This window comes from Schistocerca gregaria, chromosome 8, assembly GCF_023897955.1.
Source record: "Schistocerca gregaria isolate iqSchGreg1 chromosome 8, iqSchGreg1.2, whole genome shotgun sequence".
Classification (NCBI taxonomy): domain Eukaryota; kingdom Metazoa; phylum Arthropoda; class Insecta; order Orthoptera; family Acrididae; genus Schistocerca; species Schistocerca gregaria.
Window position 1 is genome coordinate 129,320,873 of NC_064927.1, and position 22,359 is coordinate 129,343,231.

At 42.4% G+C, this 22,359-nt stretch overlaps 1 protein-coding gene across 1 annotated transcript in view; it reads right to left on the reverse strand.

Moving 5' to 3' along the window:
- Window positions 1-21,169, reverse strand: part of LOC126284983 (uncharacterized) — a 45,922-nt gene extending 24,753 nt beyond the window's left edge. Inside the window, exon 1 of the mRNA XM_049984272.1 lies at window positions 21,089-21,169. Within this exon, the coding sequence (XP_049840229.1) occupies window positions 21,089-21,136 (48 nt within the window). The 5' untranslated portion in view covers window positions 21,137-21,169. The remainder of the gene's footprint in view (window positions 1-21,088) is intronic.
- Between the last annotated feature and the right edge of the window lie 1,190 nt (window positions 21,170-22,359).

The window sequence follows — 22,359 nt, forward strand, 5'->3', positions numbered from 1 at the left end:
TCTGTAGCACGTCATCTTCATGGTGTAGCAATTTTAATGGCCAGTAGTGTATATGTCAATGCTTCGATGTCACCCAGGAACGTCTGAAATGCCGCTGAGCGGGTGTGATATCCCTGGCTGTGGCCGCCCGTATTTTATCTTTCTAGATGCCCACCTTGATGCAGCTTGATACACGTGAAGTAGCATATGATACAAAAATGGAGTGAGGTACAAGCAGCAGATGGTACAGTATGTACTATTCCCGTGGGAGTGACCGCCAGTTGTACTGAACTTGTTTCTGGTTGGTCGGTACATTCGGGTGTTAGGTTCCAAAACAGGTTATTAATTATTTATATACTTTTCATTGTATTTAACGCAGTTTTCAGAATGATAATCTCTCATAGTTACACTACGAATCTATCATTTTTATTGAATTTCACTAGTTTTCAGAAACATAGAAATAATGACACCTTCGGGTCGCTTTGGAGCACCTGGGAGGCGAAGTACTTCGGCTGTGCTAATAAGTCTGTTTTGGTTGTTCCGGAGGGCCGGACATGTATCTCTGTTTCGGACGGACAGGTCGTACTCTACATCGGAAGTTGTCAGAAAAGTTACAGTACTATTAAGAGAGATGTGTCGAGAGTAGTAGAAGACAGCGTAAAACATGATTATTTAAAATATAAACAAACAGGATACATTAATGAGAGGTGTAGCCTACCATCATTGTCAGTACTATAGATCTTGCCCTCTGTAGGTACAGAGACTAACCTGGGCAAGTGACATAAAAAAAAATCAGATTCAAGTTCGAGTGACAGCATAGCAGCCTACGCCGATGAAGATCCCACGACCGACGAGCTGTCTTCTGCGCTGGAGACACAACTTAAGAAGACGACAGGTTGGTGGAAAGAACGGTTAGGGACTCTTATTCAATCTCTACACATCTCTCCAGCTTCCAGGTCTGACTACCAACACGACAATGTATAATTATTTTATACGGAACATAGCTACATTCACGCCTTTGGACGCTAGGACGCATTGCATTGAAATAAGTTACTATATACACCTTCGAGTGTGGCCACCACCAGGCGAATTTTGAAGCTTCTCCGTTTGGCGATGACCATCCAGCATAAAAAAACGCGTTTGGCCGTGGTATAGAGGTTCTGTGGACGAGATGTAACGTTACCGGTGTTACGGAGCGTCAAAGTGCCTAAATGCGCTGTTAGACTGCCGACTGTCGCCATACACGGGTTGTATACGTGACAGATCAGACCACACAAAAAAGTGGTTTCATTGCGCTGGTGTTGCCAACATCGAAAGAAGATGGCGTACACATGCAACAAGTACGTTGACATGTTACTGAATGCCGACACGATGCCACTGAAGAAGACATGGCGTAAGCCCAGAGATAACCTAGGAGAAGAGCTCCGGCAGCCATTACGTTCTTACGCACTGAACAACGACTTCGGTAAACAGACAACTTGCGAAGGCTCAGCTGTAACAGAAAGAAGAGCTACAAGAAGTGAGGAGGCGTAGGTGTTTCAGCTGCAATACACCACAATCCCCATGTCACCTTACGAGACGTTGCTGCAGTCGCTGGTATCAGTATTGCGTCTGTGTGGCGTAGAGTACAGGGTCACAGGTTCCTCCTGTACCGCCTGTCACTGGCCTAGGAGCTGCATGGGAATCTACAGTTAATTTCTGTGAATGGGCCATGAATAATTTCATTCCGGTATTCACAAATTTTGATGCCTCCTGGGTTCAGACAATCCTCAGTGGGTACGACCTGTCGAACATCAACGTCGGTGGTCAGTTAATCTTTGGGAATGAAATCATCGGTCTACACTACTTCAAACGTACACTGTCAGTTGAGATGTATCGGTCTTTTACAATAGTTTGGGTTCTCTCCTTGACTATTTGTGTCTAGACATCAGAGTCAATATATGGATGTAGCACAATGGTCACCCATTCCATTCTGCACATGCTATTGTGGGAAAACTAAACAATAGACACCCTGGAAGATGACTGGGGCGCCATGGCTCTCATGAGCAGTTCGCACGGTCGCCAGATTTAGCAGCAGTAGATTTTTTGTTGTTGGGATATCTAAAGAATCGTGTTTATGTCACTGAGCTCACAGCCCCAGCTGATCCAAAATGGTGTATCGAGGAAGCGTGTCGCTCCGTAACACCAGTAACGTTACATCCCTTAGAAGGTGCACTGCGTTGTGCATTCAGGCACATGGACTCACATTTGAAAACCTCATTTAAATCAACATTCTGCCGCCATAACATCCAGTCACGTATTATGTACAGCGGGTGATATCCACCCGTTGTACTTCGCCGGTTGTAACTCCCAAACAAAACGAGATAGAAATGGGATTTAAATTGATTTATACATAGCTGGATTCAATCACTCCAGTGCATGACAGAAACAACTATTATTTCATTTAGAACACTGTATATCTTTGCTGTTACTCTTTTGAGTATAACACAATACATTATATTCATCACTCCGAAGAAAGAGTAATATTCCTAATGCTGAACTACGGCAGTAAATTTTCCCGGCACCTGCTAGTTTGTAAGTTACAGAGGCAAATACTTCTACTGAAACGTCTTATGACAAACCCGGAATGCCCGGGTATTATACACACACACAATAAAATTATGCATTTGGTACGTAAATACAGCTGCTAAAAGCTTAGTTACTTTGCCTACCCTCCCCCCCCCCCCATCCCCTTTCAGGAGACGTGACGCTAATAGCCTGTAACACAGGCTCTAGCATCGATCATCAGGCGTAGCATGTAACGGAACCTCAAGCAGCAATTTTTCGGTAACATTGTTACCAGAGACGAAAGAAATCTGTTGGTTCCAGTACGATCCGGAGACGAAACACCACAGTTCTCGTCCAAAGAAGGCCTGTAAGAGTAAGTCCAGGGTGTAAACAATACTTCTACACAACTGGTATTCTTTTATCACCGTGGCGTCCCTACTGGAAATCTGTACTCCTGGGCAAACCGGGAACGCACAGTTTTACGCGGAAGTGCTTGAAGGTTGCGAAAACGAGTCAACAGTGTACAACCGGACATCGCCATTCCTGGAAGCTCCACCACGACGAAAAATTACCGTGGCACATTGCATTGTTGGTACGGGAGCGGCTGGCTAAGTACGGCGTTTCCACATTGCCCACCCCGTCCAAAGTTCAGACGTGGCTCCGTCCGATTTCTCTCTCTTCCTTGGCCCGAAGGAAGACATGAAGGGACCAAGTTTTGATTACCAACCACCCCTCCGTCAATTAGTCGCGTTTAGCGGCATTGCTGCCAACCAACTAAAGTACTAACTACACAATATCAGCAATTTTAGTTACACTCACACTGTAATGATCACAAACGATATTTATGTAGCTATCGCGTTGATAAAACAAATGGAAACCCAAAGTGCAGGAAAACACAGTTAACCTCAACACACTGCATTGTGCAAACGGTCCTTCGGTGTGGAATATGCCTTAATAGCCGTTATACTCAGTGTACATCGCTTGCACCCTTCACTATACGCTGCACATAGGTTAAATCTATTCAGCCGACCTCATCTCATCTCTCCTGTCGGTCATCTTCTCGAATCGATATCTTCTCTTCTGGGAAAAACACCAACCGCCCTCCTGGCACATTGTGTCCATACTCTGTGGTCGGTCCCGCATTTACTGCTGGCGGATCCAAGTATTAGCTCCTTACTGCACCAGCTTTGTCCTCATTGCCTGTCCACCGTCTGATCACCAGTTACATACCCACAGCAGCCACTGCGACATGTTTGGCCTGCTATGCCACCTCAGAGACGCTTGGAGTGGCCATCGGTTTGAGGCGCCATGTCGCGGATTGCGTGGCCCTTCAAGCAGGAGTTCGAGTCCTCCCTCGGGTATCTGTGTGTGTGGGTGTGTGTGTATGTGTGTGTGTGTGTGTGTGTGTGTGTGTAATTCTTAGAGTAATTTGATTTAAGTAGTGAGTAAGTCTAGGGACCGATGAACCTAGCAGTTTGGTCGCTTAGGAATTCACACAGATTTGAACATTTGCCACTTCAGTCAGGCAAAGTACCCAGTTCAGGCCCCGCATCACCCATCGACACGTTATCCGCTTTCACCACAGTTGCAGACAGAGGCTTTCCGTGATATCACTCCTGCTTTGCTGTCCACACCTCTATGCACAGTCCACATCCATCAGAATCGGTCACCATATATCACCACCACCCAGCACAGCCAACCATCGCTTCGACTGTCAACGACACACTGAAGACCTCTTGAGTGCTCCCTGTGGTGATCGCGCTGGCTTCCAGGAGATGTTTCACACTGCAAGTAGACTCGAACTCGGGATCTTTGCCTTTCGCTGGGGAGTTTCCGTAAAGTTTGGAAGGTAGGAGGCGAGGTACTGGCGGTAAGTAAAGCTGTGAGGACGGAGCGTGACTCTTGCTTGGGTAGCTAAGTTGCTAGAGCACTAGCCCGCGAAAGGCAGAGGTCCCGAGTTCGAGTCTCGGTCCGGCACACAGATTTAATCTGCCAGGAAGTTTCATATCAGCGCACACTCCGCTGCAGAGTGAAAATCTCATTCTGGAATAATTTAGATATTTTATATGTGAGAGACATTCCCTATGATTACATTTTACTATCTTCAGGCTGCTTTCAGAATAATTTATGAACTGAAAAGCAATTTTGTGCAAGTTGTCCGCAATTTTTTAAAATAATTTTGATCTTCAATTTGTTACTTTAAAATGCTACTTGGAAATTTTTGTGAAGTATGTGCAGATCTCTATCTCCTCTAGAATGATCATAATGCTACCTTCTCCTTCTACGGGCACTTGAAATGTCATTGTTGTGTTTACTGGTCTCTAAGGTGTACACAGTTGTAGCTCTGGTGAAATAGATGCACAAAAATGCTCTTCATATATCTTCTTCGCCTTCTTCTTCAGTTGCGCTCCAGCCCTTGGCGAGTCTTGGCTTCTTCAACGATCTTCCTCCACACATCTCGGCTATTTGCTGCTCTTTTCCACCTCCGGACTCCCACGCTAGTGAGATTCATTATTACGTCGTCAATCCATCTTCTTCTAGGTCTCCCTTTCCATCTAGCTGAATGGATCACACCTTTCATCATTTTCTTTCGAATTCTATCCTCTGCCATTCTCTCCAAGTGTCCTAATCCATTTGACACATTTTACTATGCTCCTATCTTGTAAAAACTCTTGTAATTCGGCATTCTTCCTCTCTTATTGGCCCATAGGTTTTGCGTTGTATTTCCTGCTCAAGGCCTCATAGTGTGAAGTTCCATACCTCTGACCCGTATGTGATAACTGCGCGGCGTAGGGAATTGTGTATTAGGGGTTTTGTTTTTGTTATAACAAGGCTATTTCTGAGAAGTTGCATATTTGTAAAGTAAGCTCTGTTTCCTGCTTGTATTCTTTCCCTTATAGCCTTTCCAATACTGTTATCATTTATGATTATGGCTCCCAAGTAGTTAAGCATTTCCCATTCATATTTAGTTTTTTAGGGGTACTTCTGGCCTCGAAAAGTGACATTACCATATACTTTGTTTTGTTTCCCGGAATGTTTCTTGTAATGTATTGATATTTCTTCCTACTATAGCAATATCATCAGCGTATGCCCATATCTGGCTAGTTTTCGTAAATAACGTGCCTCTTTTGTTGATGTTATTTACTGCACTATGCTGAATTGAATAGGACAGTGGAGAGACCATCACCTTGCTTCACGCCTTTATTAAAGTCAAAGCCTTCACTTGTTCTGCTAAGGACCTTTACTTTTGCTCGTGTCTGTGTCATTGTCACTCTGATTAGTCTTATTAGTTTAGCACATACAGCTGCTTCTTCCAGTACTCTGTATAGTTCTTCCCGGTTTATGCCCTCAAAGACTTGTATTTGAAGCCGATGAATAGAAAATGCAGATCTACGTCATATTCACAAAACTCTACCATCATTTGTCTTATCACAAATATTTGATCAGTTGTTCCCCTGTCTAGTTGAAAGCCACACTGATATTCCCCTAGTATGCCATCTCCACACTTCTGTATCCTTTCGTTTAATATAGTTGTGAAAATCTTATAAGCTGTGCTTAGGAGTGTTATACCTCTACAGTTTTCACATGCTGTTCTGTCCTCCTTCTTATAAATGGGGATTATTATTCCAGTTTTCCAATCATCTGGCACAGTTTCTCTTTCCCATATATCTAACTTTTATGTGTGGAGTTTCTTTATTACAGTCTCACCACAAGTTTTCATTAATTTAAGCGATTATGCTGTCTTCCCCAGGGGCTCGATTGTTTTTAGAATCGTGCACAGCCTGGGAGACGTAGTGTAGGATTTTTTGCCTCATTGATATCGTTGCCTACATTCAGCTCCACTCTTTCCTCCTAAGCAGCTGTCTCTTCATCTTCTAGGGTGGTGCTTAGAACATCTTTGAAACACTCTGCCCATCTTGTAACTATCTGCTCTTCCTCTCTAATCACTTTCCCATCTTTACTGGAACAGGCCATTGTTTTTGGCTGGAATCTGTTCTTCATTTTGCCTACAGCATGATAGAACTTTGGTGATTAAAATTCTTCTGGGTATTATGCCTCATCATTGCTAAAAATCTGACAACAATAATAAACTGAAACCGTCGTTTAGGCCGAATTGCAATGGCCTTCCTCAGGGCACTTTGACACCTATGTTCTTATATCAAGATAGAACTTTATTATTTCACTCTGTTCCTTTAACCCTACTAGTTATCGAAATTTCCTTTTAGTCCACTCTCTTTTCTTTCTCTTTCATATTATGTTAGCTCATTTTCTTAATTCTCTATATTATCCCGCAGTAGTTCTGGTTTCTCTCTGTAGCACTTTTGTTCTTGCCCTGTTATTTTCCTCTATTGCTAATCTGCAAGTTTCATTAGATCATGCCTGGGTTCTTCTGTTATTTCTTATGAGTATTATTTCCTCTGCAGCATCTTTAATGGCTTTTTCAGTCCTGTTCCACCATTCGTCTACTCCTACTGCGGTCTCTCCATTGCTCAACTTTTATGCCTGGTGTTACTTGATATTTTCTTTTCATCCGAGATTTTCAGCTTGTCTGTATTCCATTTAACCATATTTCCTGTTCTGTTGCCATTTGTTAGTGACAGTTTCACTGTCAAGACTCATTTTATCACAAAGTTGTCTGAGTCACTTTTTGGTCCTCTGCAGCTCCGTACATCCATAACTGACGTGTAGTGGCGTGCAATCACTGCAGTATATTAAATGTGATTGAGTACTCCATTGACTGCAGACTTCCAAGTACCCAGATGGATCATTTTGTGTGGGAAGCAGGTACTTTTAATAATCATATTATTCCTTGCTGAGAATTGGCATAGAAAGTCTCCATTCTATTCCACTCCGTAATTGAAAACGGAAACTACGTGTGTACGTGTACCTCACCCCTTATGGTAAAGTACATGTTAGTCAGTGAAAAAGACCAATAAAAAGGTGTTATCATGTGGACGTAATGTGCTGTTCCAGTCTCTTCTGTACCTAAAGTCCATCACCGCTCCGTTTGGATCCCTACGTAATTCGGTGCTCTCCGATACACACGATCAAACAGTGGAGGTCTGGTACTCAAGCGTCAACTTTAGGTTACAATATCTCCGGATGTAATTAACATTTTACAATGCAACAAACGGCACTAATTACGTATTTCTTTATATGTTCAGATGTGCTAACAAAACTAACGGGGTTCTATTTAAAAAAAAACGTAGGTTGTGTTAAAAAACATACTTCCGTGCGTTTTTTTATGGTTTGTATCAACCAATTACACTGGCCCCTCTCCTCACGTTCGGTCTGTGGAATCGATTCGTCAGTATTTGATGTGGTTTACGAAATATATCCAGGGGTAATGTTAGGTGACTCACCCTGTATAATTCTAATAGCATGTTCTATCTCGCACGTTCACATTAGCCGGGCTGTGACCGAACAAAGGCAACATGAATACGCTACTCCAGTGTCTGCACATCTGGAATGGGCTCTGCGTACACAATACTTTTGAGGTGGCCCCATAACCAGAAACTGCATCTGTCAAGTGAACGAGAAGTTCATGCACCTGGACCCCCTCATCCTATCCATCGACCAGGGAAGAAACGATTGAAATGCGTCTGGACGTTAACTGCTTAATGGGATGGGGCACCATTATGAAGCAGCCACATAACCTTTCGAATCAGCAATGTCACCTTTTCCAGCATGGAAGGCAAAGTCAACCCCAAGAAACGCCGATAGTTCCGGCGTGTTACGCGACGTGGATGGAAGACTGCACCGATGCTGACGATTCGCTGTAATCATACCACGGGACTTTTGCAGAAGTTGAAGATATCACTCCATGTAAAGGTGGCCTCATCTATGAATAGGATGGATGGCACAAAGACCTGAGGTGTAGGTGCTTGGTGAAGAAATCAGTAACAAAACTGCTCCCAATGTGGAAACTCCGCCGCTAGTAAGCACTGCATGTGCTGCAAGTGCTAAGAGTAATAACAATTGACATGGACAACGTTCCACAGGGTCGTCTGGTATACCCTGTACTGGTGGGGCAACTGCCTTGCACTGCAGACGGTCGCCTTCCACAGTGTTATTCACATATTCCTTTAAGTCTGGTGTGCGTACATTTCGTTTGCTTCCTTCATGATTTCCTGCTTCCTGAAACGACCCGTAGACAAACGATGAAAAACTGTTGCAAACATTAAATGCTTTGGGGATATGCGACCTGATACAACCTTGCTGCCCGCCACCCGTGGCTATTTGCCTTTCCGAATGTAAGTACCATGGGTACAAGCTCTCGATTCGAATACAGAATCATTTTGTACAATGCTGTATCACATTCTCTACAAAATGAGTGAATAAGAGAAGCGAATCGGATACAACATTACCAATTACTTCGGCAGGAAGCGGCGCTAGGGCATGACATACGAGGAACAGTACCAACCTCAAGGAGGAAACATGCATACTGTAACTGTGGGAGCACCGTACAGCACGTATTAGACCGCAGTCTAAGTATAATTTTATAAATTTTAATATTTTCAACATTTCGCGGCCCTGTCAGCAACTGTATAAATATTAATTTTAAATTAACAACAGCCTCAGTTGCAATGTTTTCCTTGATTTACCTATGTTTCAGTTGGGATAAACCAGCCTTCTTCAGGATGGAAGGAACTACGACAAAAACTAAAAACTATGTTATAGTAATACATTATCAGATTTCAATAACCTTCTTAACGAGCAGCTGCAGCTGCGAAACAAAACTAGGCGCTCAGTCCGGAACCGCACGACTGCTACGGTAGCAGGTTCGAATCCTGCCTCGGGCATGGATGTGTGTGATGTCCTTAGGTTAGTTAGGTCTAAGTAGTTCTAAGTTTTAGGGGACTGATGACCACAGACGTTAAGTCCCATAGTGCTCAGAGCCATTTGCGAAACAAAAACTGTTTTGAAGGTTTTCAACCGTTGTTCCATCCGCCATAATTTTAGGGAGTAATTATTATACCCTTGCCAACATGTTTTTAGCACTCCCGTTTGTTGATTATCTGGTATTTCAAACCCGTAGTTATCCTCATGCGGTCAACTTCGATGATTAGCCCGAATATGCTGGATTGGATCAAAATAGTAAACGCATTGCTCCCTTCACTTTTGACGTCCAACAAATTATTACAAATGTTAAGACAGTCGATATATCTTTGTTTCTTACAGGATAACGTATACGTCAATTTAGTTAGCCGCACCCCGTTATTCATAACAATTTTAAGTTTAGGAGTGCATGCGCTCTTGAGGCTATAGCCAGTTACAGTACAAAATCCTTTGCTGTCGTACTGCGATCGCGAAATGGGGCCAACGCTGTTTCCCAGATAAGTTATTGCAGTATGTTTTCGACGTTATGAACAAATTGTAATTCTTTTTATCCTGAAGAAGATTGAGTTATCCCACCTGAAACCTAGGTAAATCTAGGTAAACATTGCAACTGAGGCTGTTGTTAATTTAAAATTATTTAATGAATCGTCTCTAGCATGGAAAACATGTATTTCTGGACATGTGTTCATTAGACCTTTTTTGCTCTATATCCACTTGTCGATCGGTTCCTAGAGTTTCTGCACGGTGGAAAAAATTACCCACTAGGGTGGTTCTGATGCGTAATACCACAGCTGTCACTGGGGTAGTGTGTTAACGCATGTGGTATTGAAAGAACTGTCTTGTAAGTTTTGTTAGCAGTATTTCTTGCGAATAAGTGGACAGAACAGGATCCAACCCGTGTGTTTGAATCTGTCCATCCTTTAACATCATTTTTTTGTTTTGGTTAAATATCAAATGGTGTTAGTTTACCGATTAGTACAGAAGAGAAAGTTACCAAAAGACTTCGGGTGAGCACTGTTGTGTCCCAGGTACGAACTACCAAATGGAAAGTCGGAATTAATCACAACTGTTCTGGTGAAACATAATTCAGAGTAGTCACTCGCGTCCAGATCCGTACCGATGTTCATCTTCCGTAAACACTGTCACAGTAACATCGTCACGACATAGAGTAGACCTGCTCCATACTCAAAGAGGCCCACCAGACGACTCCCCTTCCGGGCGGCGACGACGCGACTTAAACAGGTGGGGTTGCATCCTGACTGGCTCCGTCGACTCCAGCGGTATGACTGCTGCTTCTCTTGAGGCGTCCCCACTCTGAGCGCTCTGAAGCGTTTCGCGTTGGTGCCACTGGTGCTCGAGAAGACGGTAGGCGGTTCTTGCGTGCGGCGATCACGCTGTATGAACGCACGACACAACAAGCACCACATATTAGTCTCACTGCTCGGTTTTGTGGTTCATATCTGAAATCAGCCTTGGGAGAGCCAGTCCTGAGAAAAACCTACCACCTGGTGAGGAAGATGAATGAGACCGGCGAAATACCCTCACACTTCAAGAACACTATAATAATGCCAATTCCAAAGATAGAAGGTATTGACAGATGTGAAAATTACCGAGCTATGAGTTTAATAAGTCACAGCTGCAAAATACTAACGCGAATTCTTTACAGACGAATAGAAAAAACTGGTAGAAGCCGACCTCGGGGAAGATCAGTTTGGATTCCGTAGAAATATTGGAACACGTAAGGCAATACTGACCCTACGACTTATCTTAGAAGAGAGATTAAGGAATGGCAATCCTACGTCGCCAGCATTTGTAGGCCTGGAGAAAGCTTTTGGCAATGTTGACTGGAACACTCTCTTCCAAATTCTAAAGTTGGCAGGGGTAAAATACAGGGAGCGAGAGGCTATTTACAATTTGTACAGAAACCAGATGGCAGTTATAAGAGTCGAGGAGCACCAAAGGGAAGCAGTGGTTGGGAAGGGAGTGAGACAGGGTTGTAGCCTCTCCCCGATGTTATTCAATCTGTATATTGAGAAAGCAGTGAAGGAAACAAAAGAAAAATTCGGAGTAGGTATTAAAATCCATGGAGAAGAAATAAAAACATTGAGGTTCGCCGATGACATTGTAATTCCGTCAGAGACAGCAAAGGCCTTGGAAGAGTAGTTGAACGGAATGTACAGTGTCTTGAAAGGAGGATATATAATGAACATCAACAAAAGCAAAACGAGGATAATGCAATGTAGTCGAGTTAACTCGAGTGATACTGAGGGAATTAGATTAGAAAATGAGACACTTAAAGTAGTAAAGGAGTTTTGCCATTTGTAAAGTAAAATAACTGATGATGGTCGAAGTAGAGAGGATATAAAATGTAGACTGGCAATGGCAAGGGAATCGTTTCTGAAGAAGAGAAATTTGTTAACATCGAGTATAGATTTAAGTATCGGGAAGTCGTTTCTGAAAGTATTTGTAAGTAGTTTAGTCATGTATGGAAGTGAAACATGGACGATAAATAGTTTGGACAAGAATAGAGTAGAAGCTTTCGAAATGTGGTGCTACAGAAGAATGCTGAAGATTAGATGGGTGGATCACATTACTAATGAGGAGATATTGAATAGAATTGGGGAGAAGAGGAGTTTGTGGCACAACTTGACTAGAAGAAGGGATTGGTTGGTAGGACGTGTTCTGAGGCATCAAGGGATCACCAATATAGTATTGGAGGCCAGCGTGGAGGGTAAAAATCGTAGAGGGAGACCAAGAGATGAATACACTAAACAGATTGAGAAGGATGTAGGTTGCAGTACTTAGAGATGAACAAGTTTGCACAGGATAGAGGAGCATGGAGAGCTGCATCAAACCAGTCTCAGGACTGAAGACAACAACAACAACATCTAAATTCAGCACTAGAAAGCAGCAGCTGTCGCCGTGATTAAACCAAAAAGGAGAAAAGTATAAATTATTGTCAGCTATCACAAAACAGTAACTGCGCTACACTTCCAAAGATGAGTGCTTGGAGATCACGGTAAGCAGTGTGTTCGCCTGACAGCAGGTGTTGCGTCGGCCCATTGGCCGCCTCTGCAGTTTGACAGCCATTTGCCCACCCGGCGAGTGGACTTCCGGCCGGCGTGTATTGTTCATGGCCCGGCGCTGTGACTCGCACTGCCCTTGCTGCCAGCTGCAGCGCCTGGCTTCCAGTGCAATAGGGGATAGCGCATCTGCTGTGTGCACCGTGCAAGCACTCACATCGTTACACTCAGCCACGTACTGTGGAACATTGCTAACTGACATGGCATCCCAAATTCGACTTTGAGTCAATACCGCTTCTGGTTGGTCATGTAAACATTTCAACACTCATTTCTTTCTTTTTTCCCTTCCTTCTCGGATAGGACAAATATTGGGAATGTGCCAGTTTTAAGTCATCATTCGTTGCTCTTTTCTTTTCTTCCAATAATGAGAGTGTTCGAACATAGAAGATTGTGTACAAAGGAACATACGAATGTTTTTTGGTCGGTTCTTCAGTCAGATTTTATAATCACATGAAGGAATGCACACTACGTATCGCCACGAGGTGTTTCCACCGTTTTCTGCAGTTTTCGCTGTTGTTAGACGTGAAGTTGTGTTTTGTGCAGCGATTGTAAACATTTAGACATCTACGCATTCAACTGCTGTACGATATGTTAAGGGCGTTTGTAACATACTGTTAATGCTGCATGTACAGAATTTTGTAGTGAGGAAAAAATATATATTTTACAAATAGTTATACAAAATGTGGATCGTTAATTCGTACTACATCTGTCGCACACAGTCTTGTAGCTCGAATCACAACATGTCCTTTACCTCAGAACACGTGATACCTGTAAACGAACTGAGTTTCTTTAATGTATCAACAATTTTTATCTTTCCTGAAAATGGAATAGGTTCAATTTAAAAATTTATTTAAGGTGTAACTTGCTTTTGACAATTCTTCTGCTTATTACATCTCACTTAATGACTATTTGTATGATATAGAGTAATAATTTAACAAATATACCACTGAATAACGTATTGACAAGATTTTCTCTACTGCAATGTTTTTAAATTTGAGTCGAATGTTTGTCCCTATTTACATGACCAAGTTGTAGCTTGCAAATGTTTTGACGTAAGGAAAAGATCTTAAATTTGTGGAGTAGCTTTTGTAATTTCATAAGAAGATTGAAGCACATAAAAAGTGAATGCTCTTATTTGGAAATGTAATAACGAAAATTATAAAATTTTTGTTACAGGGCTGGCTAGAGACGAAAATCAGATAAGTGTTCCAAGGTACAACACTCGCGCCTACTCTTTCACCTGTTCACTATGTTGTTTCCTCCTGACTTCTGGCCACTGCAGACCAGTTTTACTCACTCTCACAACTTAGAATCCTTCCATGTAAGATACCTTTCCCTAATCACTTCTCTATTGGTTGTTTCTTCATCTATTGTCTTATTCTCTTTTTTTCTAAATACTCGTTTACTCCGTCGGTCCTACTTGTTATTGAATTTCCGCCCCAGAAATATTTGAAGATATTTCTGGTTATCTAGTGTCTGCCCTTCGATATAAATGTTCAAGAAATACCAAGTTTTTTTTCTTAACTTACCGTGTTTGGATAAATTTCATGGTTACTTCGTAATTTCCATCCTTCCATTTTTCGTGGAGCTAATATTCCCATAATGATTCACCAGTATCCCTAGTTTACCTGAATTGTAGCTTAAAGACAGACACTCGCTTGGAGACAGACATTCTAGCGTCACTATAGTGTTATAATCCCTTATTTTTGTGTTTTTAGGTAGGTATTTTTTATTGTATGGGTCTCTGATTATAGAACATGCCCTTCCGTTGTATGAATCCTTACTACTATAGCAGTCTTTTCCGAACCATTTTCTTTAATAATCTTCTCAATATACTATGTTTTTAAACATTCTCTTTTGGCCAATACATGTTTTCATAAATTTCGATTTGCTAATTTTTTTCTGCACTATTTCTTATGTCACCCCTAACGCCCGTTTCTTCTAAAACACTACATAAAGTGTTACAATTTTAGAAAGGACACCGAAGTCATCTGCAAGTGCGAGACAATATTTCTCTTTTCTGTTCCCAACTTTCTTGGTGTAATCTTATATTTATTCAATTTTTCTTTCTAATCTCTGACTTTTATCTAGAACACATTTTAAAAGAAAACTTGGCAATAGACCATTACTATGCTGTATACCAGTTTTTGCATTGAATGGCTGAAAAATTCCACCTATAAAATGTTTTACTTTTTTATTTTCTGAGGCAATCACATTAGCATTTCACAGTACCGTTGTGGCTTTCGACAAGCCAGTGGTCATCTTCAGGTTAAAGGCTGCAAGCGATTTCCTTCACATTGTCAGCTGTCGTGTTGTCGATCTGTTTTATGTAAGAGATGTACTCTGTGATTAGATTTTATTAGCTTTCATTAAAGTTCATTTTTACTAAATGCAAAATTTAGAGTTGTCTTTTATTCTGAATTATTTATCTGCTGAGAAGAGCACAGTAAAAAGCTCAAAGTTTTGAGGAAGCCCCAACGACCTCTTGCTGCATCTGTCTCTACTACGAGGGTGACCAATGGCTGCTCGAAACTTGTAGCGGCATTGTCAAATATTTACATGACTGTGGCGAAATAGGACGAAAATAAAACAATATATAAATAATATTAATATAAATTAAAATTAAATAACATAAAAACCGTTACAGCCAGTCGCGCTCTGAGCCAGTGATCTGACATGTGGAGTATGGAAGCTTTCTTCCAAATTCTATCCTCCACTGTTAAGGCAGTGTGTGTGCTTTTGATAAGTTGTAACCAGTAATTTAGCAGACTTGCCCTCACACGTATCGGTTCAGTTGTTATATAATATACTATGTGCTGAGATTCGACCGCCAGCATTCCAAGTAACTGTGTTTTTCACTTGACATCTGTGAGTGTGTTGCTTTTAATGACGAAGTAAATGCTAATTATTGCTAAATTCGTTGCTGTCATATCTCACAACGCCATTGCGCTTCCTAGTCTGGATTCTTAAAATCTGTCAATTCACACATGTCCTCAATAATTTACAATGAGATTTACCATGATTATTGTGTATTCAGTATATGGATCGATGTCTTTTTAAATCATCAAACGATCTGTGAGTTGGCGCCTTTTTATCAGTTTAGGTAAATTTAGTCCACTAATTACAAATTTCGAGAGTGGCACTTTTTCAAGGCAAACGAACTTGCATAGTCATTCTTGGGATTTAGGAAATTAGAAAAGAGATATTTCGTGAAGCTCATCCTACCAGTACCTTGCAGTAGTAAAAGATCATAGGCCTCATTAAAGTCATGTCACATTCGTGACTGTTAGGGAATGATATACCAACGTGCAGTTTCCCCTCACCCTACATTTACAGCAACATACTACACGTCAGTATTGGTTAAACTGAGGAAACACATTACAAGGAAACGACCAGAACATTTATAAGTAGGCTGTTTAGGTTTTTATGTTGGTAACGCCACCTAGTGCTCTATATGAAAATCACTGTGCTATGTGAAGTCTGTGGCTGGTTTGCATTGTTGGAATATTTGCTATTGTAGTGTTGGGCAGTTGGATGAGAACAGCGAGTAGCGTTGCGCAGTTGGAAGTGAGCCGCCAGTAGTGGTGGATGTGGGAAGAGAGATGGCAGAATTTTGAGAGCGGACGATCTGGACGTGCGTCCATCAGAAAGCGTAAATTTGTAATATTGGATATAATTAAGGTAAATACATTGTTTTCTATTAAAATCTTTAATTTGCTAACTATACCTATCCGTAGTTAGTACCTTCAGTAGTTACAGTCTCTTATTCAACTGGCAGTATCGGCGCACACTGTATTGCAGTTGTTTGAGTAACGAAGATTTTTGTGAGGTAAGTGATTCATGAAAGGTATAGGTTGTTGGTAGTGTGATCCATTCTTTTGTATTGATTATTGAAAATCAGATTGCGTTGCCCGAAAAAAAAAATTGTGTCACTTTAGTGATGATCAGAAGAAGTAAAGAGAGAAATTTCTGAGAACATTCAGTTTTGCTCAGGTGTTTGAAAATCAAATAACGTAGAGGTTTTCCTGCAATGTGATTTATAAAATTTTTCTAAGCGGGTATTTCACATTCTCGGAATGGGTGACGACTTCATCATGAGATTGTGCGACCTCACGTCACTAATCGAGTCATGCACTTTCTTGCTCCATTCAACATTATCTGTGTACCACATCCGCATTATACTTCCGATCTTGCTCCCTGCAAAACTTTTCATTCCCGTTAATAAAGGCAAAGCTTTGGAGTATTCAGTCTGAGAACTATTAAGTAGTGCTCGAGAAAAATGAACTGTTTCTCAAGGACCTGACAAAGAATGGCCTGCACCATGTGTTTGAATACTGGAAGAGGTACATCCAATGATGGGAGTACTTTGAAAGAATGTCATGCAAACACCGAACTGGAGTAACAAACGTCTTTGATAAAAAGTTAGTCTCACTCTTTGTTGATCAGCTGTCGTAGTATACAGAGGATTTCTCGTGAGTCATGGCAATTGGTTTGCCAAGTTTGTCTATGAGTGTAATTCCGTTAGGCATCGACACCAAGCAGAAGAATGTTTACATTTTTTGTCAAGTGTAATTCCATTAGGCATCGACACCAAGCCGAAGACTGTTTGCAGCAGAGAAGCGACTGAGTAAATAGGAATGCTCCTGGGGGGAAACATGTGTTTGTCTACAATAGTTGTGATGTAGCTGTTATTGTTCTACTTGCTCTGTGTATGCAGCAGTCTCAATCGTGACGCGTGTCCCTTACTTCCCTTAACAATGTGTGCCTTCACAATGGAAGCACGTGCAGTGACAGGCGCGCTGCACTCCGCAACACACAGTGGTCTACAGCTGCGCCCGGCACCCAGTAGCCCTCACAACACTCCCGCCCCCTCCGCTGCTCGAGGCTATCTGCCCTCTTTCCTCTGCCGCCGCCTGCTGGTAACAAAGTTGCGCTCTCGGCGCAGCACGGCGCCCCCTAACGCCATTATCCAGACCAATACCCGCCGGGAGCCTTCTAGCACCCACGTCACTGGCGAGACAGCACTTCATCGCCTCCCACTTCCTGTTGTAATCTCGACGTGACAACACTCGTTTCGTGGCTCATCTCTAGGCCTTTAAAACCACATTAGGACCTGAGGAATGATTCAGCTGCCTCTCGATAATAAAGGGAGTAGTGAAGCATGTCTTCTAATCCACACTGTATTCCAATTAGATCCCTGTAGGAGGATGCCGTCGAACGGCTCCACTTTTAGCGTTCAAACGAGGTGCGTCCTGAAAATTTGGTTAACGGTCTCAGAAAATAGACAAGAGTTACAAACAAAATACCTTTGCTGGCCTTATAGGTAATCGCCATTACGTACAACACAAATCTGACACCGTTTCTACAGCTTTTTGAAACTATCAGCAAACGTTTATTATGGAATCGCTCTAAGCATCGTGCTTAGCAGACTAACGACGAGGATCGGAGCGCCGGGCACACTGGTCATAATTTTTAGGCCGTTTTCCAGATCCTGATAGGTGAATAGCGGGCAGGTACCCAAGTAAAACCTCATTTACACGATTGTCAAATATTTAGGATAATACTCCACGATGTAGGTTACGGTACACCACATTTTCTATGACCAGGAAAGTGGGGGGAGCATAACAGGGTGGTGACAGGAATAGCATACGAACACCCCTAAATTGACCATGAACTATCTGTTAACAATCATACCGACTCCCTGCCGATGTCCAGCAAAATCAAAATAAAATGGTGACCCCCGACGAATCGTACATCTTGAATAAAAGTAGAAATTGGTTTATAGGGCACATCCTGAGGCATGTCAGCTTACATGGAGAGCTGCATGAAACCATTCCTCGGACTGAAGATTACAACAACAACACAGAGTAGTGCGGTGTAACCACGATTATGTAGCGCTACAGCTCAATCGACGAAGATACATGCTCTGCAGGTGCTTTTCACACAATACTATTAATAACGTATCGCGTCTATGTCTCCACAAGCAGTTTCTAAACCACAGTTAGTGGGAACATTGTAATTCTTAATCCTTTTTTATACATCAACTTGCCGAGTGACCGGCGTTACCCGGGTAAATATTTATGCCCGACATCTATTACCTCCTCCTCCCCCCCTCACCCTGTTAATCGCACTAATCGCATTCTCCTTTCTTGGACCATCTTTCTTCTCCCTGTCCATCTCTTCTTCTTTCCTTCCTCTGTCAGTTTCCTCCTCCCACTATCTCAGTTCGTCTTCTCCTCCGCCATCTCTTTGCTTATCTCTTCCTCTTCCTGTCTCTCCACAGATCACCTCTCCTTTCCCTGACCATCTCTTCATCTTCTCTCTCTGTCCATTTAACTCTCCCCCCTATCTGTGTCCATCTCGTTTCCCTCGCTGTCTGTCCATCTCCTCCTCTCTACACTTTATCTCTCCCACCCTAATAGGAGGCTGGTGGTTCTTACCCCTCACAGTATTTTTATCCAGTAGATGTACCAAATCTGGTTGAAATCGCTGCTGGGTTTACCATGAGCATTTTACCGGTGCCTTTGCTCGCGTATACACATGTGTTAGATTAGGAAATGAGACGCTTAAAGCAGTAAATGAGTTGTGCTATTTGGGGAGGAAAATAATTGATGATGGCCGAGGTAGAGAGGATATAAAATGTAGACTGGCAATGGTAAGGAAAGCGTTTCTCAAGAAGAGAAATTTGTTAAAATCGAGTATAGAATTCAGTTCAAAAATGGTTCAAATGGCTCTGAGCACTATGGGACTTAACATCTATGGTCATCAGTCACCTACAACTTAGAACTACTTAAACCTAACTAAGGACATCAGACAACACCCAGTCATCACGAGACAGAGAAAATCCCTGACCACGCCGGGAATGGAAGCCAGGAACCAGGGCGCGGGAAGCGAAAACGCTACCGCATGACCAAGAGCTGCGGACTAGAATTCAGTGTTTCTATGGAACTTCCTGGCAGATTAAAACCGAAGCATGACTCACGCTCGGTACTCAGTTTGGAAGGTAGGAGACAAGGTACTGGCAGTAGTAAAGCTGTGAGTACCGTCCGTTAGTCGTGCTTCGGTAGCTCAGATGGTAGAGCACTTGCCCGCGAAAGGCAAAGGTCCCTAGTTCGAGTCTCGGTCGGGCACACGTGAGTTTTAATCTGCCAGGAAGTTTCATATCAGCGCCCACTCCGCTGCAGAGTGAAAATCTCATTCTGAATTTGTATGGAGTTGGCCGTGTATGGAAGTGAAACGTGGTCAATAAATAGTTTGGGCAAGAAGAGAATAGAAGCTTTCGAATGTGGTGCTAAAGAAGAATGCTGAAGATTAGATGGGTAGATCACATAACTAATGAGGAGGTATTGAATAGAATCGGGGAGAAAAGAAATTTGTGGCACACATTGACTAGAAGAAGGGATCTGTTGGTAGGACATGTTGTGATGTTTCAAGGAATCATCAATTTAGTTTTGGAGGGCAGCGTGAAGGGTAAAAATTGCACAGCAAGAGATGAATACACTAGACAGATTCAGAAGGATGTAGGTTGCAGAAGGTACTGGGAGATGAAGAAGCTTGCACGGGATAGAGTAGCATGGAGAGCTGCATCAAACCAGTCTCTGGACTGAAGACCACAACAACAACAACATACACATTTCAAATATATTTCACGTGTATGTAACATATTTGACACGCTTTTGTAAACATATTTCACATACTTTAGCTAATTTCACTCTACACTCATTTTAGGGATTCATTGTTTATGACGTCGTATTTCCTGAACTGCACAGTAATATAAGTTCGCAGATACGTCCAATGGTACATGTGGCTACTGCACGCGAAATGTATTGCGATTAGATTTAATAGTAAAGGAGTAATAAACTGTTACGTCATACATGAAGCCGCAGTTTTTCACGTATCTCAGTATTTGACATTGTCTCTCCTGAACTATGCGCAGTGGAAAAATATATAAGTTGCACATATAGAACGTGGTTTTGTAGGTACATTCAGCGACATATGTAGGCACTGTATGCGAATGTGTTGCGAATATGTCATTCTTGATAAGGCAGTTTACTGCATGAACAATGGAAATGTAGAAAGTGATAAGTTTTTCTTTATTTCATCATTTTGTAGGGAGACTATCAGTGAGAACAAGTTTCCTAAAGGTTTGAAATTACATGTAACGTTTGTTGCACATCACTGAGTGCTCTCATTCTCTAATACTGAATGACTAAAATACGGGTATTTGCTCGCCGTGGGCTACACTGCTTAAGTGATATGTGTACCAAGTTGAAATCGGTCCAGTGGTTTAGGAAGAGATGTGGAACACACTGGTATATACGTACATCCATTTTTACGGTGTAATAAGTATGGGTTTTGCTAAGGGGTACTTTAAGCAATCAGGAAAAACACTGCACCTGAGAGGAGCAATACGCAGGTGATGGTATACAACACAAATATAGTGTCCCCTAATCTCCATGAGCCTACCATACGTATACGTATAGTTTTAGTGTCATTCAACAAGGATCAGAAATTCTCGAACTTTCGGCTACACTTTGCTGGACTGCACTGTTGGACAATTCTGCTACGATACCAGGGTACCTATCAATCTTACCTTCGCCTTATTCTGAAACTACTTTGTACTACAGCAGACAGCTTACCACAGGCAACAGTAAAAGCAGCGACACCAGGTGTCCGTGGGCAGCCATGGCGATTCCTCCACCTGCTGTGTTCCCCAATACTGGACTGCCGGCTGGCGGGCCGCAGGGCCTCCTTAAGAGACGCCCACGCCCCTCCAGCAGTTGTCCCTCCCTCCCTCCCATACCTGTACCTCTCACGCCCGTTCGAACTGCCGGTATCGGTAAAGTCTTTTAGGAAACCAGGCTACTCGACGAGAGAGCGAGAGAGCGGCGAGGCACAGAGCACGAGGAACTGCTCAGGTACTGACTACTAATTACAGACCTGTCCTTAAGGCCGACGTCAGAGCATCCGTTCAGTCGAACGTCTACATTGAGCGTACCGCGTAGAAAGCACACGGCAGAGACTTTCCGAGCGTGAAGAGGAATGTAAAGCACGTCAGATGTTCTGAACGTGCATTTGAACGTAGAAAAATGAGAACGAAGGATGCCACCTACATCACATCCCATTTGAGTATAAAATTGGGAGGCGCAATGTGGATTTTAATTAAAGGCCTTATTTGGTGTATATTATATTACGTTCTCTGAATGCATGCTATTTGAAAGCACCAACTGATTGAGGAGCTCTTAGAAACACGTCATTACTGGTATGATTTGTTGTAATAAAGTGATAGGGAAATGTGATATTGGCCTTAAATAATATTCGTATTATAACTTACGTGTTATGAAAGTAGTTATTCCAAGGCATCAGCGCATTGATGGTCCAACAAAAGCGCCTTTTTGCTAAATAACATTGACGATTAACGCCTTCAGCAAATGGTAACATACATGGTTGCTTGTTATAGCAGTTGAGTATAGCGTAATGAATACACATACAGAGGTAAGAATTGGTACGAAATCCAGTTTATTTATTCAGCTTTGCATTTTATAAAACGGGCTGCAGCCTTCTGAGTAATTTATGAAGTATGTTCTATATTATTCGACGTTATGTAACTACACTGTCCAGTCAAAATTCTAAATAACCACCCCTTTGCAGTATGGACCAAAGCAAGTCGTGCAGAAAGAGTGTTCTGAGGTTCTGAAAGGTAGCGATAGGGATGTGGAGCCATGCCTCCCCCCCCCCTCCCCACCCTCCCCACACACGCAGTGCCATAACTAGCCGCGCCAAATTTCTCGGTCGAGAAGCCATGGCACGAACGAAGTGGCACCGCAGATCATCGGTTGAATTTAATTCGGGAAGATCCCTGACCACGGAAGTACGGTAAACTCATCCTGATGCCCTCCGAACCACACAC